The 17,056-nt window shown below is 44.4% G+C and overlaps 1 protein-coding gene across 1 annotated transcript in view; it reads left to right on the forward strand.

The window, feature by feature from the left end:
* GRIN2A (glutamate ionotropic receptor NMDA type subunit 2A) overlaps window positions 1–17,056 on the forward strand; it is a 1,504,071-nt gene that overhangs the window by 631,127 nt on the left and 855,888 nt on the right. Inside the window, exon 3 of the mRNA XM_086941364.1 lies at window positions 7,801–8,393. Within this exon, the coding sequence (XP_086797490.1) occupies window positions 7,801–8,393 (593 nt within the window). The remainder of the gene's footprint in view (window positions 1–7,800; window positions 8,394–17,056) is intronic.

A 17,056-nucleotide genomic window follows, 5' to 3' on the forward strand; every position in this document is an offset into this window, starting at 1 on the left:
CCACTACCCAGTTACATATATTATTATTATTATTATTATATTTCTTATATAGCGCCAGAATCGACCCCCGAAGGGGTATCTCCGCGCTTGCCTTGGGAACCCGTCCTGGTTTTTCCCTGTGAGATAGCCCCTACAGGGCATCCCCAAGGTGAAAGCCAGGCATCCCGCCGCGGGGGGCCGTTGTGGAGATTAAGCAAGCTTAATGCCCAGAGTTGCAGAGTGTGAACCCATGATTAGGTCAGGCACCGAAGCGAGAATTATCGAGTCCATGGACATATGAGCTCAAGACCCTGCCGCGTCGGGAATTGAACCCTGGTCCCGGGTCTGACCTCTGCTTCAGGGTCTGCCTGCTCTAACCAGTGAGCCACACTTCTCCACTTAACCTATATGATTAGCTAAGTGGATTTGTTGTAGGATATTATGCCGACAGCTTCAAATATCCCCAGCACAAGATATGCGTCATAAATAAAGATGACAGACCAGGATCTACAACCTAACATCTACTCTAAAATATGTATTTGAACTTAAAAAGTATGGCACGAGAAACTCTAGTAATACAAGTTTACATAGATTTGGCCCCAACAGCCCAATCTGACCCAAGTATCTCAATTTGTTTCAAAGTTATGAGACATTTAAAATGATACACTTCACCAAGCCATGTTTTAATTTCAAGGTGCTTAGTTGTCCGATCTTGGGAGTGAAACAAATTAAGTTATGCAAGCAGCTCCTCAAATCCTGCATAAGCTATACATGATGGATAAGCTACTTCATCACATTGGCCTATTCGGTTTTGGTGATGCAAAGTGAGGCAATGTGACACATCTGTATTTACTTTCCAGTACAAACAGTATTATGCACTGGAAAGGTCCTTTGTGATGCTTTACGTCGCATTGCATCAGCGGGAGTTACTTGTGCAGATCAGCACATACACCCATAGATATTGATGCATTGTTCAATCTACAAAGACAGCCACACTGGGCTTTGCATCAAACACTAAGGACGTCTTGAAGGCATTATTCCTCTATAAAAGCCACATCTGTCGTAAAGTACACACATCTAGTTTATGGTGTTCTTCTGAAATGTGTCTAGGCATAGGACTTTGTATTGCAAGGCTAGACTTTTAGTACTTTCCGATGCTAGACAACGTACACTCACCTCTGTACCATGGTGGGAATCTGTGTGTCATACAAGGCAGCCTAATTAAAGTGCTAGCACAGGAGATGACAGCAGCAGCAGACCAATCTTAGTAGGCATGGTTCTGAGCTGTGTTTTTCCTTGTGTGCAAAGTCACAAATCTGAGTAAGTTTGCTCGTTCGTGCAATGCAGAAGACCAGCCCCAATTGTTGAGCAGAAGGTGAGGGATATCTCTGCAGAACATGTAGGCTGAGCAGGTTATCTAGGGTGTGTTTATCAGTATCAGCACACATCTGATGCCCCAGGCAAGACATTTGCCTTCTTGGAATCGCACAGGGAATTCATTGAAAGACGCTTAAAGCTATTAGAGAACTGTCAGAGAGGTCGGGGCTCACTGCTGCTCAGCTCAAGCCTGTGTGAGCTACAGGGGCACATTAAGCTCCAGAGCCCTCCCTGCAACTGCCCAAGTGACCTGCTGCACTGGGCTCTTTGTGAACCAGAATGAGCCCATCCTCCCGGAGACTCTGCCTCTAACAAAAATTGCCAGCGCTAAGCTCTAGTGAGACCTGCTTTGTGAACTGCAGTGACTGCCACTAATGACCAGCAATATGAGATCTGCACTCCACGCTACAGCAACAATAGCCTCCGGTGACCGCCAACACGACGCACCGGCCACGACAGTCAGCAATACCTGGCTGGCTCTTCGTGCTACAATACCATCTATCCACAAAGCTCTCCCTGCTGCAAGCGAACTCCTCCAATGTGTAGTAACCACGCTACGCTGGTATGTTGTAAACCAAGTAGGTTTATTCAGCAATAAGATAACAGGTGGTAATTCATAACAAATCACAGTAAATCACAGCCCCACCAGGAGCAGCCTGCTAGCTGCTCAGCCCCATCCATCCAACTGTCACTCTCTCTCAGTCACTCAAACCTTCCACACATAGCTCACACACTAAACGTTCCATTTAGAACACACACACAGGCTGAGCAGCTAGGGAGAAGAATAACATGAGATATATAGTAAGAGGAGAATACTACACAATGCAAACAGAACTCTTCGCACCAGACTTTGAAGGTAGCTCATCAGCGGGACTAACCTTGTCCCTATATCTGACACGCGCTCCATCAAATTCAGCCTAACATTTGACTGTCAGATGATGGCGAGCGGCACTTTTTGCTTTTAGCCGATATTTTCAATTTAAATACTTTAAAATTGAATATCGCCTTCTCTACTAATTGGATTGTTGCAGTTCTGATATTTAATTATTTATTAACATTTAAACCATGTTTTAAATTAGCTTGGGGTTTTTCTTATGCGTGTTTTCACTTTATGACGGTTTATGTGCTGCAAATACTTTAGCCATTATTTTTCACTCGTGTGTTTTTATCATTCTCATTGCAAGCCTAACTAATAGATTTGGCCTCTAGTACTGGAACGGCAGATCTTACAAGAGTGAGGTAACATGCAGGCTTAGTATTAAGATGAGTTACCCTAGAAAGGGGTTCCCGAAAATAACAATAGGTGTGCAAATCCTTAATAATCAAAATATATGAAATAATTTGGATACATTCTTAAAGGCCCATACGTTAGCGGTTATCAGGTTTGTGAACAACATGTTTCAGGATATCTGCCAAAGTACTGACTAAAGTTTTTTTTAATTACCTTTACGTCCATCTAATTAAAGTCTAGGCCTCTACTGTGAATGACCCCGAGGATTCGGTGCTTATTATCACAAAGGGTGAAATCCGACATCCTGAGGTTTGGAATTCACAAGGTGCAATAAATAAAACTCGTTCAGAGTTTGTTCCATGAAAAAATCGGATAAAACGTGCAAATGTTGGTGCTTTACACATCAAAATCTCCATGCTCCAGAATGTACAGAGAGTTTTTCTTGTGATCATTTTTCGTAGGTTTCACAATTGTGAAAATCTTGTTTTTGCAATAGTCAAAATTAAAACGGAGGAAAACTGGAGGATGCAATGCTTATTTCTCTACTTGTAATTGTGACGGCTGCACAAACAGGTGTCATCTAAGGAGACATTGGCTGCAGTCTAAAGAGGCACTCCTTATCAAGGAAATGAGGGTACAATTCTACACCCCTTCCATTGTTCCCTGCTTTTGTCACAATTATCAATTAATCGGATTTAGAGCCTGACTACTTTCTTCCTGTTAACACTGGCCATCCTCCTAAATAAGAATCAGCAGATTGGGTCCTCTAAAAGGCAGAGTACTTCATAAGCAGGCCGCTTGCAAGTAGCAGCTGTGAATTAATCAGTCTGTTAATTGGTGCACCTGGCAGCATTATAACCAATAAAATCCATTTAAGCTAGACAAGTAATCTTCTACACCAGAAATATGGAAAGATGAATGTATTTAGCTCATCGGTTCTTTCAAGTGCTTTCTCAATTTGACTTTATTAGTCAGAAAATGGTGTGGGGCCAGCATTAGCATGGACTACAAGTGGGGCCCTGAGGGACCCTCTAGACAGTGGCACAGCTAGAACTTTGGCCACCCGTGGCGGTCCCTACTCTTACCGCCCCGCGGTGGCTGCATGTAAGAGTGGGGGTGGGGGATGGGGGTTGCTGGCCATTCCTGCGCTTGCCACCCTGTGACTGCCAAAGGTAAGACGGAGGGGAGGAGAGTTTGCTGCCCCAAAAACTGTTGCCAATCCGGGACTGTCCCCCCCCCCCCTCACCTCCCCTAGCTATGCCACAGCCTCCAGAAATGGGGAAATTCTGGGGAATTAGTAATTCTGGTAACAAATCTCCCGATTAATGTATAATTTTCCCCTTATTGCACATTGAGCCTTCAACTGTTTGCATCAGGTGGAGTTTCTAGTTGAAACTCTGCCGATCTAGACTTACGCGACCACCTTAAGGCTGAAGTCAAGCACTAGCTGAAGGCTCTGGTTCAGCTCAAGGTCCTCTTGGACCCTGGAGCCCAAAATGAGTCAACCCTTAATGTGGCTTCTGCCTTCCACCCAAGCTAGATCATCACACATCATGCACCAAGAATTTAAAACAAAGCATAAACCTTTGGTGGTAAAAAGACGAGAAAGAGGTAGGGGCCTAGTGGGTGAATTGCATAATGTGAAACCAGAAAACCTGTTAACAATCCTGGCTTCCCTGCTTGACAAAATAGGGTGATCCTTTTATAAAGCCTTCTTTTTCTTTACTCTGAGATATATGAGAGTGCCTTCCGACATGTGACTTCAGGACGTGCACTGTACAAAAATAATCTGATGTATTACGGTGAAATGCTTCTGCATGTTAAAGAAATGCCTTTTTTCTTCATTTGAAAGAGACTATCATATATGATATATGTTGCATTATTTATTTGGCAACTATTTTGAGGTTACAGCTTATGCACAAGCTCTTAGAGCCCAGACACACTTTTGACTTGGCTCTGGCTCGGCTCTCCCTGTGAATTTGTTGGTTTGCCCACCTCTACACAGATCAGCGTAGTTACAAATCGTCCTGTAATCTGCACTTCGCAATGGCTCTGACCCTAGGAAAAGATCATTCGTCTTTAATTTTTAAGACCTACATGTCTACCAAGCTCATCTAGCAAGTCCCTTAGGATGGTTGAGGGAATAGGGTCTTTCGCCTCTCCATTCACAAAACTTATTTAAGATTCCTGTGGCAAAAGGAGAAAGCCTGGTTGTTTGGCTGATGTCTCAATTTTTTTAATAAGTTATTCTGTTCAAGCAAATGTATGCAATATTTCTGAATAGCATAATTATGCATTTCTGAAATAACATTCCCAATCCAAATCACCATATGATGAGTAGAGTGGTCAGACCGTGAGAGGACCTCTCCACAGACAGCAGGGATCCACGATGCCTGGTGCTGGTATGGCAATCTTGAGGCCGCAATATGCTTGGTGGTGCCACTGCAGCACCGCCAAGCACATTACAAGTCTCCTCACTGTGACCCTAACCACGGTGGTGAGACAGCATTGGAAAGGATGGCTGTGAGGAAACAAGGGGTGCCCTGTAGGTGCCTTAAGCCAATGGGATGCATTCACTGGGGCACATGTTGTATACCCCTGTGTGCATGCACCCCCCTTTCCTGCCCGCAATGGACCTCGCAGTACATGCCGTGCAGGAACAGGGTTTGAGGTTCTCATTGCAGATTCCTTTTTGAAAGGCACCGCCATTGGAATGCTAAAGGACTGCCTGCCAGACTACGAGGTAAGTTGAAATCTGGCGGCCCGTCGGTGGTTGAGTTTAGTGGGGCGGAGTGGGGCAGCGGCATGCCGTCCTACTCCGGCACCGCCAAACTCGTAATCAGGCCCCAAAGTCTAATGTTGAAGAGCCAGGAGATGAGCAGAGTAAAAGGTTCAAATACATTTTCAAGATTTTGTATTTAGGTTTGTACAGAATTCCAAATTACAACCATATTAGAATATGTTTTATATGTATCATTCATAAGTTTGTGTGATTTAGTGATTTGTATCTAGACTTTACGTGCAACTCGACTACTCCGAAAGTTGCAATTCTCTATGGATGTTTGCTTTATTGAACTATGCTCTTAGCCATTGAGGTGTAATTTGACTACATTTTCTGAAAAATCACATATTCTGACGAAGTTCTCAACTGGCTTTCTTATGCTATGAATAAGTAAGAGGCTCATTGAGGAGGTACAACAGATCTTTCTTTGACTGTGAGCAAGATACATTTCTATAAATGTGTTCCTGGTGGTGATTAATATCTGTTTCATTACATAATTGGGGTAAAATAAGTCCAAAGTTACTAGTTCGTGTGTTTCATGACTCAGACTTCAAACTCAGGCCCCAATTTCCAATTTCTGAGTCTGGAATCCTAGTCGACTGAATGCCAAGGATGCTTTGTCTGGATTCCAATCCGCTCCTCTCTCTTCCGCTGCCTACACTTACTCCCTCTTTTTCATCCCTGCTTTTGAACTCTAACATCGTTTTCATATTTTCACCTTTCTTCCTTCTTGCTTTTCTGAATTATCTGTTTAATTCTGTCTCAAAATCTTATGAAAAATGAGTGGTGTTCCTTAAAATGAGATCTGTGGCCCAACACCTGCGCCCACTGGCGCAGTGACAGGCACATCTACATATTAACATAAAAGCATGATCTCGATCAGGTTGGTTCATTTCACCTTTGAAACAGCTAAATTAAAGGATATGTTGGTGGAACCTGTATAGATTTTTCTGCCAAAGGATGAGTTTGTTGCAGATCTGTATTTCCAGTCATCACAACAGAATAACCGAATTCTGACTAACCTGGATATGCAGCATTGTAGCCTTTTTTTTAAAGAGGATTAAACAGTGATTTGAAAACGCAACACAGAGTGAGATATATAAGACGAAGGTTTCTTTTAATGGGCTTCTGGACTCAGTGGGCCTAGACCTAAGAACAGTATCAAATCTGTCAACATTTGGGAAGGAACTACAAATAGCCCTCTTCTGGGGGAATACCTAGCCCCACAAATGACCAGTCGCAAGTGATCCCAGAGGAATGCTCCACTAGGACAAACCCGCCCTTCTAGAAAGACTGGATAACATACTGTCAAAGGGTTCCACACTTTTGAGAGAACTTCACCTTTTCCAAAGTGCAAGGCTGACATAGTGCTCCCAAGTAGTTGATTTGCAACATGCCAATACTATACTAGTGTGTGTGTGTATGTGCATGTGTGTCTGTGTGTTTGTTGATTCATGCAACACCATGTGATGAGGTTCATTCCAGTGGATTTAGCATTTAGCTTCATAGTTTATTATGTTGTCAGTACATGACATAGGGCCTATTTACAATGCCGGTCAGAAAGCTAAACTCTGACCGCTGTATTACAATGACAGCGTTTGGAGTTTCAAGTGGCTGGGATATTCGACTCAGTTCTGATGGGCTCAAGAGACGTGTCGGCCAGTCCGAAAAGTCTCATAATCTGCCGTTGGGATTATGATGAAACTTTCCGACAGCAGTTCCTTGTTGGCCTTTCCGATACGGAACTACTTTCAGAAAGTGCCTTTGGGGGGCCCTAGCAGGGTCCCCTTTCCCCCTGGCCCTCCGCTTGTGGTGCTGCGGGGCACCTACGATGCCCTCCTTCACATCCCTGCACTGTTTGACACAGTGCCTGTCACACTGCGCAAGGATGTTTCAAAACTTAAATTTTTCAATGGGAGCTTTTGCTGCCAGCAGTTTCGACCCCTCACACAAGCTCCCATTGAAACATTTAAGTTTGCCCCCACACCATGTGCGGTTGCATCCTAATTGCAGCCTCAGAACTGCAAACCTGAGGTCGGTCAGTTCCACATCCGCAGCGATGTTGGTTGGAGGCAACTCTACCCGACTTCAAAATCAGGCCCTCATCATTAAAGGCCAAACTTCACCTTCAGCAATAAATCTTTTTTCCATTAGAAGTTAAATAGGTTGATCTTGACTACTGTTTGCCAAACATCAAAAATACAAGTGCATGATACTTTGATCCATACATAATATGACAAAATATGTTTCTCACATATCCACTTACCTTTCAATTTTGCTATGCTTTTTAAGTGTGTATTTATTATTAATAAAATGAAACATGCCATTGATATTCTACAATCATGTGTTGAATAGTGCTTGAGTATCATCCCTTCTATTGACCATTTTATATTGTGATTTAACACCCATTTTTTCGATTTCTGTTTTGTAGGATGTGATGTCCACATTCTTCCAGTTTGGAGCTTCCATCCAGCAACAGGCCATCGTTATGCTCAATATTATGGAGGAGTATGACTGGCATGTCTTCTCTCTGGTGACCAGCACCTTTCCGGGATATCGAGACTTTATAAGTTTCATTAAAACCACGGTGGACAACAGTTTCGTTGGCTGGGAAGTGCAGAACGTGATTACGCTCGACATTTCTTACGGTGACGCAAGGACACAGGTTCAGCTGAAGAAAATCCGCTCTTCAGTTATACTCCTTTATTGCTCAAAGGATGAAGCTGTTTACATTTTAGACGAGGCTCGTTCTCTGGGTCTCACTGGTTATGGTTATATCTGGATAGTTCCCAGCCTGGCTACAGGTAACACTGAAATCATTCCCTACGAGTTCCCCTCTGGATTAATTTCAGTGTCGTATGATGACTGGGACTACAGTATGGAGGCTCGCGTGAGGGACGGCCTTGGAATTATCTCTACGGCTGCATCAGCCATGTTGGAAAAATATTCGTTTATTCCAGAAGCTAAGACCAACTGTTACGGACAACTAGAAAGGACAGAACTGCCATTGCACACTCTCCACAGGTAAGACTTGACCCTCAATTTCCTTTCCAGTACTTAATATGTTTTCCGGTATGTACTTAAAAATAATATATTATTTTATGATGAAACTTAAGGAGTTCTACATCAAAAGCATGCTCACAAACTGAGAGGAAGATTGCACTGGCTCTGATGAGCTTTGTTGGTTCTAGGGTTGCATGACGCTGTGAGAATGTTTTGATGTAAAAACAAAACAAACGCAATGGTTTTGTAATTTACAAGGAGGCCTCTGGCAACCAACTTCCTGGTTTGTTTGTTATCGAACTACACTCTGCCCGGCTTGCATTTTCACCTCTCCCATCATCCCTGTTCCCTTTCTCCTCTGTGTACTTCTTTGTTTCCTGTCTCTGCATCCATATCCTGCAACACCGCCTACCCTGTTCCATGTCTGTTTTCTTGTTCTCCATATTCCTAATCTCTGAAACCATTCTTGCTTGCTTTTTATGGTGGTTGATTGTTTCTCGTCAGGGCTGGACTGGAACAGCAAACCAGCCCTGGCAATTACGCTCAACCGACTGGGGGGGCTCGCGGGAACACTGCTGCTGCGCTTTTGTTACCAGGGGCCGATGTAAAACTGGTCGCCAGTAACAAAAATGGTCCCAACGGTCCAAAACAGGCCCCACACTTCAGGCCCACCAGGGTAATGCCCAGTGTCTGCTATGGCCAGTCCGGCCCTCCTTGTCTTCTGTGTTTGCGACCCTCATCATCCCATTCTCACCCCATCTAACTGTGTTTGTGAGACTCTTCTCTCCACCTCAGTCTGCTGCATGTGCAGCTTTTCAGTTCTTGCATCCCTCCCCCTTCCTGTTGTAGCTCACATGTCTGCTTCTTTTCCAATTCCGCTGTTATCCTTCTCAGTGTGTTGTGTCAATTAGTGATTATTTGCATGCCCAGTTTTTCCCACCAAACCAAAGGCTGTGCTTTCCACTGCCTTTTATGACCATGGTCTCTTCAATATGGGGACGTTTTGCTTGGGATCTAGTGGCAGACGCAGGAGGAATGCATTCTTTTTGCCCTTTCAGAAATGCTATTCAGCAATCATATATGATTTTATCTTTGAGACAGAACTTTATATATTCAATGGAACTTGACCTCATACAGCAATTTGCATGAAGACAACCACTTGATTTAGTATCTGTATATGGAAGCCAGACACTCATACTTCTGAAAGAACTCTATGAGCCAAACAATTCAAGCACATCTGTCAATGGGATAGTCAAATATTGACCCAAAAAGTAATAATTTGATGAGAACCACAGAAATGTATGTTGTGACCAGTGTTTGTTCTTTGTTGACAGTATTGCAATCCTGAACATCCCATAGAAGTCCAAGATTTTTGCATAACCAGTGATCATTCAAAGAGTACATTTTATTCTGATTGTATTTCAACCTACCTTGTAGAGGTTCTCTGGAAATTTGGGAATATTGGACGCCTTTTGTAAATTCTGGATGAGGATTTCAACGTCATTATAGGAACAAGAATATCCTTAAAGAAGGTCATTGTAATTAAATCTATTTGATTGAATTGTTCCCTCTAGGGGTTTACTCGTCACATCTTTGTCTTTTTAAGTATCTTATAGAAACAGTGTGGGTTTAACTGAAATTGGTAGTTTGGCTCAATGTCCTTCAGAAAATCTATCTTTCAGGCAGAAGTTTGTATTGTTTGATTGAACTAGCAGAAATAATGGCCTGCTGCTCAGACCATACCAAGATCACACTCGAGTGCTATATGGAAAGCTGTTGTAGCTTTAAGACAGCCAGAATGTCCTTGGCTTGGATTGGTTATTTATGTCAGCCTATGGTGTTTTACCCTAGGCCTGGCGATCTCTCCAGTGGATGCCAATTCTCAGTCACTAATATACTGTTGGCAAGTCGCATGCGAGAGAAAACTCTGGCCTAGGAACTCTGTGTTATGATATTTGATATTTGATATTTATTGGCATTTGTAAAGCGCTGCTTTCGCTCCGGAGGGAGCATCTTGGCGCTGAGCACACAGAACATCGACTATGGGGGGCGTGGATCAGATAGCTGCGAGAACTGAGGAGTCGGACTGAGAGTAAATCCAAGTTTTCAGGGATTTCCTAAATAGGCTTTCTGAGGAAGCATGCCTAAGGTTGGGGGGGAGACGGTTCCATGCCTTAGCCGCCAGAAAAGAAAAGGTCTTTCCGCCCTTGGATTTTAATTTTATACGGGGTTCAGAGATGAAATTGGCGCCTGATGACCTCAAACAGCGAATTGGAGTGTAACGCTGGAAGCGCTTGGTCAGGTAGGATGGACCCATGCACCTGGTAGCTTTGAATACAGTAACTAAAAGCTTGAATAAGATTCTCTTATGGAGGGGCAGCCAATGGAGGGCGTTGAGGGCTGCAGAAGCCGAGGACCTACGGGGGAGTTTCAAAACAAGCCTAGCCGCCGCATGCTGAACACTCTGCAGTTTTTTAAGAGAGGATTTCTTGATGCCTGCTAAGAGGCCGTTACAATAATCCAGCCGGGAGAGGATAAGCGCCACCGCGACTGATTTCCTGGCTGAAATAGGCAGAAAATTAAAAAATTTCTTTAATTGCCTGATCAGACTGAAGCAGCGCCCTGCGGTAATGCGCACATGCTCATCGAAGCTGAGGGAAGCGTCAAATTGAACGCCCAGATTGCGGGCTGAAGAGACCGCGCTCGGTGGTGCTTCGGAGTTATGAGGCCACCAGTCTTTGGGGGAAAAGAATGTGCCTTTACCTAGGGGAATTATTTCTGTTTTGGCGCTGTTGCATTTTAAATGATTCAGGTTGAGCCAGGAAAAGACTTCTGACAGGCAGTTTTGGAGTCTGATGGCAGCATCAGGAAGTCTTTTGTCGATAGTGACGACAAGCTGGGTGTCGTCGGCGTAGGATGTCACGAGAATCCCATGTGACTCGATCAACGTGAGAAGGGGGGCCATGTATACATTAAAAAAGAGAGGGCTCAGGATGGAACCTTGGGGCACCCCTGAGATGATGGATCGTTCACCGGAAAGAAAAGGGCCTAAGGAGACCGTTTGAGAGCGATTGGACAAGAATGAAGTTATCCAAGCAAGCGCGGAACCCGAGACACCAATCTCACGCACCCTGTTAATTAGAATAGCATGTGAGATGGTGTCGAAGGCCGCGGTTAAGTCGAGCAGGATGAGGACAGCCTGCCTGCCCTCATCCTGCAAGAACTTGATGGTGTCTGACAACTCAATCAAAGCGGTTTCTGTGGAATGGCCGGGGCGGAAGCCAGATTGCTGTGGGTGCAGGATACGTTTATTTTCCACAAAATTCTTTAATTCCTCATGGACTAGTTGCTCGGTGATTTTGCCTAGCGCAGGGAGAAGTGAGATTGGGCGCATATTAGACAAATCAGTAGGGGATTTATTTTGCTTTTTCATGAGGGGCTTGACTATGGCCTTCTTCCACTCAATAGGAACAATACCGGAGTTGAGGGATTCATTCACAATCGCATTGATTAAAGGGTTGACGGACTCAATAAGGCGGTGCAAGATGACTGGGGGGCAGGAGTCCGTGGGTGCACCTGATTTGCAGGCCAGTATGGCTTTGTGCGTTTGCAATAGGGAGACTGTTGTGAATTGATTTAGTGAGGGAATAGTTGTGTCAGGCTCTTGGGTTGGAATGGGTAAGGGGGGGAAGTCCTTATGAATATTATTCATTTTCTCCTCAAAGAAATCAGCAATTTGGTCGCAGAGGGTTTGTGAGGGGGGGATTTCAAGTGCCAGTGCTTTGGGATGAGTAAAAGATTTTACGATATTGAAAATCGTTTGTTGTTTCTGTTTAGCTGAGTCTATTGCTAGAGTGAAGAATGCCTTTTTTGCTTTTTTTATATTAGAGAGATATTGTTTTCTCTGGAGAATGTATATAGATCTGGACGTAGGATCGTAGGTTTTTCTCCATTCTCTCTCCAAAAGCCTACACTTAAGGTGACAGTCAGTGAGGGCCGGAGTATACCAGGGGGCATTGGGTTTCTTTTTTCCTCGGACGGGTTTTTGAGTAACAGATTTTGAATTGGCAGAGACTACTCTGTCAATCCACAGGTGGAAGTTTGTGGAATCTAGTGAAGCGTCACCCATGATGGAAGGGGGGGGGACAGCCGGTTGTGGATTAAGTTTGATGTACTCAGCTACCTTCTTCCAGTTGACAGGGAAGGGGGTGTGAGAGTGTTTAATGGGAGGAGGGGGCAAGGTTTTGGTATTGATGGAGAAGGGAATGAGACAGTGATCTGTCCATATTTGTGGCAAAGGGATAGAAACATCTAGGGAAGTCAGGTTTGTGCAAATGCCGTCCAAGGTGTGCCCGGCACAATGGGTAGGATGGGAGACTAATTGGGAGAGACCAAAAATCTCAAGGGAGTGGCGGAATTTGAGAGTGTGGGGGTCAGTATCGGATTCCAAATGAAGATTGAAGTCTCCAAAGAGGGTGAAGGTGGGGTAATGGGTAAGAAGAGCTGCCAAAGTTTCATCAAGGGAGTCCAAGAATGGAGTGGCATTTCCGGGGGGGCGATAGACGAGTGCTCCTGAAAAGGCGGAGGAAGAACTGGTTTGGATAACAAATCCCAGGGATTCACAATCCTTGAAGGAGGCCAGATCAAATGTATGGCACTTGAGTGCTTTCTTTACAATGATGGCCAGTCCGCCTCCCCGACCAATGGGTCTATCCCGCCTGAGGATGGTGTAATCAGGGGGGAGAGCGGTAGCAAGATCGGGGTTTGAGGCATCATGCAACCAAGATTCAGTAATGAACAAGGCATCAAGATCGGCTGTTATAATAAGATCATAGATGTCTTGTCCGTGACGCGCTAAAGATCTGGCGTTGATGAGGCCACTATTAAAGGAGGTTGTTTTATGCCGAGGAAGAGGGGAAAGGGGAGGAATAGGGCTGACGGGGCTGGAGGATGACCAACCACATGGTCGGCAGATGAAAGGGCCCCAGAGGTGGTCAGTAAAGGAATGTACACAACAGGAAGGACTAGGTAAGGTGGGGCGCATAGACAGCAGCGCGGAAGAGTCGTACCTGAGTACTGGGGATGAGGGAGCAGCATGGCCCACGCCCGGCGCGGTCTTGGCGCGGACGGGCGCAGACGGGCTTGGCTTAGGCGCGGCTTCGGCGCGTATCCGGCGCGCCCGCTGCGCCAGCCCGCTGCGCCGTCTGGTTGCTTTGCACATTATGTAGGGAGATAAGAGGGTGGGAGTAGGGCGCGACTAGAGCGCTCTCCCCGACTGCCTCACTCAAGATGGCGCCCACCGCCGCCGAGTGTCGGCTAAGGAGCGGTAGGGCGGAATTAAAAGAGGAAGAGAGGTGTTAAGGTGTCAGAGTGCCTAAGGTATCAATTCCCCTTAATTTTAAAGCCCCCAGAGATGAATTCCAAGCAAATATAAAAAAGTTAAAAACGCTCAAGATGCGGTAATCACAATGCTGTTAAAATTGGGAGTCCAGATTGCACGTTCTTGTACACATCAGTCGCTCGCAGCCCCAGTTCCCCTCACTAGGGAGAGCTTCTGAAGGGCGCCGAGCGCTGCAAAAGTTCGATTAAAATACACCAAGAGGGCGGGAGTAGGGCGCGACTAGAGCGCTCTCCCCGACTGCCTCACTCAAGATGGCGCCCACCGCCGCCGAGCATAACAGAGAGTGGCCAAAACTCTGCCAACTACCCTGGCGGAGTGTAAGTTATCGCCAACCCCTAGCATTGTAGCTGCACTTTTATAGCTACTTCATATCCCTGGTGAGTCACTGAAGCACATTACTGAATACGTGGCAAGCGACATCAGAAGGAAAACGATCGGTTGTAAGAGTTTGCAAATAACAGTGCAGCTTGTTTAAAATTTTTTGGGTGTTGTAGTTGAATGACCAGAGTAGTATTCTTATGTGTCTTTGATCGCAGAACCTAGGCACGTAAGTAAAGGAAGCAGTACGAGAAATAATGAATTTATTGCAGATTCTGCCATATTATGTGTGAATTTGTACGTCTATTTAGATCCACCAATCATGGAGACAGGAGCAGTCTGTGATATACACTGAATAATGGCAGTCATGGTAAAGGAGATATTTAGTCCCCAAGGGAAAGGAGAGACTGCCATGTATGCCATGGGAAAATCAGTCAACTGTAGTTGATGTTTTTTTTTATTGTCTTCATTTCACTACCAGTATTACTTCCAATTTCACATTGGTTATCAATGAAAGATTGGAAAGTGTGTGGTCATTTACAGTTCTACATAAGAACACTCTTGGGTACACTATCATGTAGTACCTCATTCAGGGGTAATCATTGGATACATTACCACTTATCAAAGTCTTTCCAGATATTATGTAAACTGTTAGGGTCGCCAATTTGGCTCATGTAACTAGCAGCTTTGATCCAATCAGCGACTACCGAGTGGGGGGAGGGTCTTTAGAAATCCATTTCTTACATATTTCATGTCTAGAAAGTAAAAATAAATAGAACAGAATTTTATTCTGGGCTTTATTCAGTAGTATGTCTGAAGATGGATCCACTCCCATTAGAATTAAAGTGTGGCGTACCTTAATCTCTTGTTTTGTAATCTCGCTTAATGTCTTACTTGCAGCTTCCCAATATGTCTGTAGACGGGAACAATCTGCAAACATATGTCTGTCGACAGACCCATGCCGGTTATATTTCTTACATCTCGGTCAATCATGTGTAAACTTTGCAAGTCTTTTGAAGTCCAGCATATTCTGTGGCTAGTGAAGAGATGATTCTTCTTTAAGAGGGCAGCTTTAACTGCAGAAAAATGTACATTTATAGATACTTGCCATGTTTCTTCTTTTGCCAGTTTGACAAGTTGCCCTTCCATACTTGGTGCAGTTCAGTCAGCCTTGATGGACTCCCAGTACCAATAGGCGACCTCTTTCTGTAGTCTAACGTTATTCATTAATATGACATCATATTCTCCACTATCCTCATTGCTCCAATCTTGGGCCAACCACCATGATCTCAGCTAGAGATATTTGAATCTTGACATCATTACATCTGTTGCAACTAAGATTTTATTTGACTCAATCAGTCCATCTCCATTTCTCAGATACCCCTAAAACTTATATACATATCTACCCAGTATAAAGCCCTTTTGATTGGGGTGAATCACTGAACTCATAACCTTCACTTATCTGTTTGCTATGATACCTGTGAGGATCTTATAATTGCAATTTAAGAGGGAGATGGGTCTGCATGGCTCCAGGATAGTTAGGTATTTCTTAGGATTTACAATCATCACTAGCCTAGCTTGTTGCCACGTCAGAGAAATCCCCCCCACCTCACCTGCGTATATTTGATTGTAGAGAACCTTTCCAAGTGGGACCAAAAATATTTTCAGCTTTTAATACAGCTCACCTGGAATTCCATCCGGGCTGACTGCCTTCCCGGTTTCAGTTGGACAGTCTTTTGGAATATTTCTCCCTCTGTAATGTCCCCTTCCAAATCTGAAACTTCTTCTTCCCCAGGTTTTGGCAGATTCATATCCGACAGCCATCACCTGATATTTGAGCAATCAAGTTTTATGACCTTTGCATAGAAGGTATTTAGGTGATTTAACATGACTTCCTGGCTCTGCTTCAGTGTGTAAACTTCCTCCTCCTTTCCTGGGCTTGTTAACTGATCTATTAGATTCCTAGATAAATCTGACTTTGTTTTCCAGGCTAGCATAGTTCCACTCTTTTCCCACAATTAAAAATGATGTAGCTTGTTGCGCTACACCTTTTCTGAATAATTTTAGCCAAGCCCTTTCAAAATTGAGCCTGTAGTAGCTCAAGCTCAGATCTCAGGTCCTGGGTTCTTGGAGGGGCATCTACTAAAGTATTTTTCAGCTACATTTTCCAATAATTATTTCGCTTATGTCCACCTTTTTGCATTTGGATCATTTGTAACTTTTAAAATTACCCCTCTTTCTCATGCTCATGCACTAGCAGCAGTCAGCAATTGTTTTCAGCAATAGTATAGATTGGCTCAGGGGTTAGAGGCGGCAGACCCGGAAGCTGAGATCGGCCCTGGACCAGGGTTCAATTCCCCGCCTCGGCGGGTCTTGGGCTCAAAAATTCCACGGACTCGATAATTCTCGCTCCGGTGCCTTCTCGACTCACGGGTTCACACTCTGCGACTCTGGGCAATAGCTTGCTTAATCTCCACAACGGCCCCTTGCGGCGGGATGCCTGGCTTTCACCTTGTGGATACCCTGCCGGGGTTATCTCACAGGGGAATACCAGGACGGGTTCCCTAAGCAAGCGCCGGGAAACCCTTTGTGGGTAGCTGTGCGCTATATAAGCTCAAATACATACAATGTGAAGGAAGTGATTTGGGATCCATTCGGAAGGTGGATTTGGGTCAAAGTAACAGCTAGTGGTCAAGATGTATATGTGATCAATTATTATGGCCCTAAAAATGATGGCACGGATTGCCTTTTAAAGATTTTTGATATTGCCTTAGGGGCATACAGGCCTTTAATCTGGGGTGAGGTTTTTAATTTTGTCCAGAATTTGGTTAAAGACACTTCAAATATTAATAAACAAAAGCTTATACCCAGAAGAAAAAAACTACTGCAAGTTTGTAAGTCAAACTTTCAGCTAGTGGATCCCAGGAGAGAGGACCATCCAGAATCCAAATAATATACATGCTTT

The sequence above is a fragment of the Lissotriton vulgaris genome, chromosome 10 (genome assembly GCF_964263255.1).
Source record: "Lissotriton vulgaris chromosome 10, aLisVul1.2, whole genome shotgun sequence".
In the NCBI taxonomy this organism is placed as follows: domain Eukaryota; kingdom Metazoa; phylum Chordata; class Amphibia; order Caudata; family Salamandridae; genus Lissotriton; species Lissotriton vulgaris.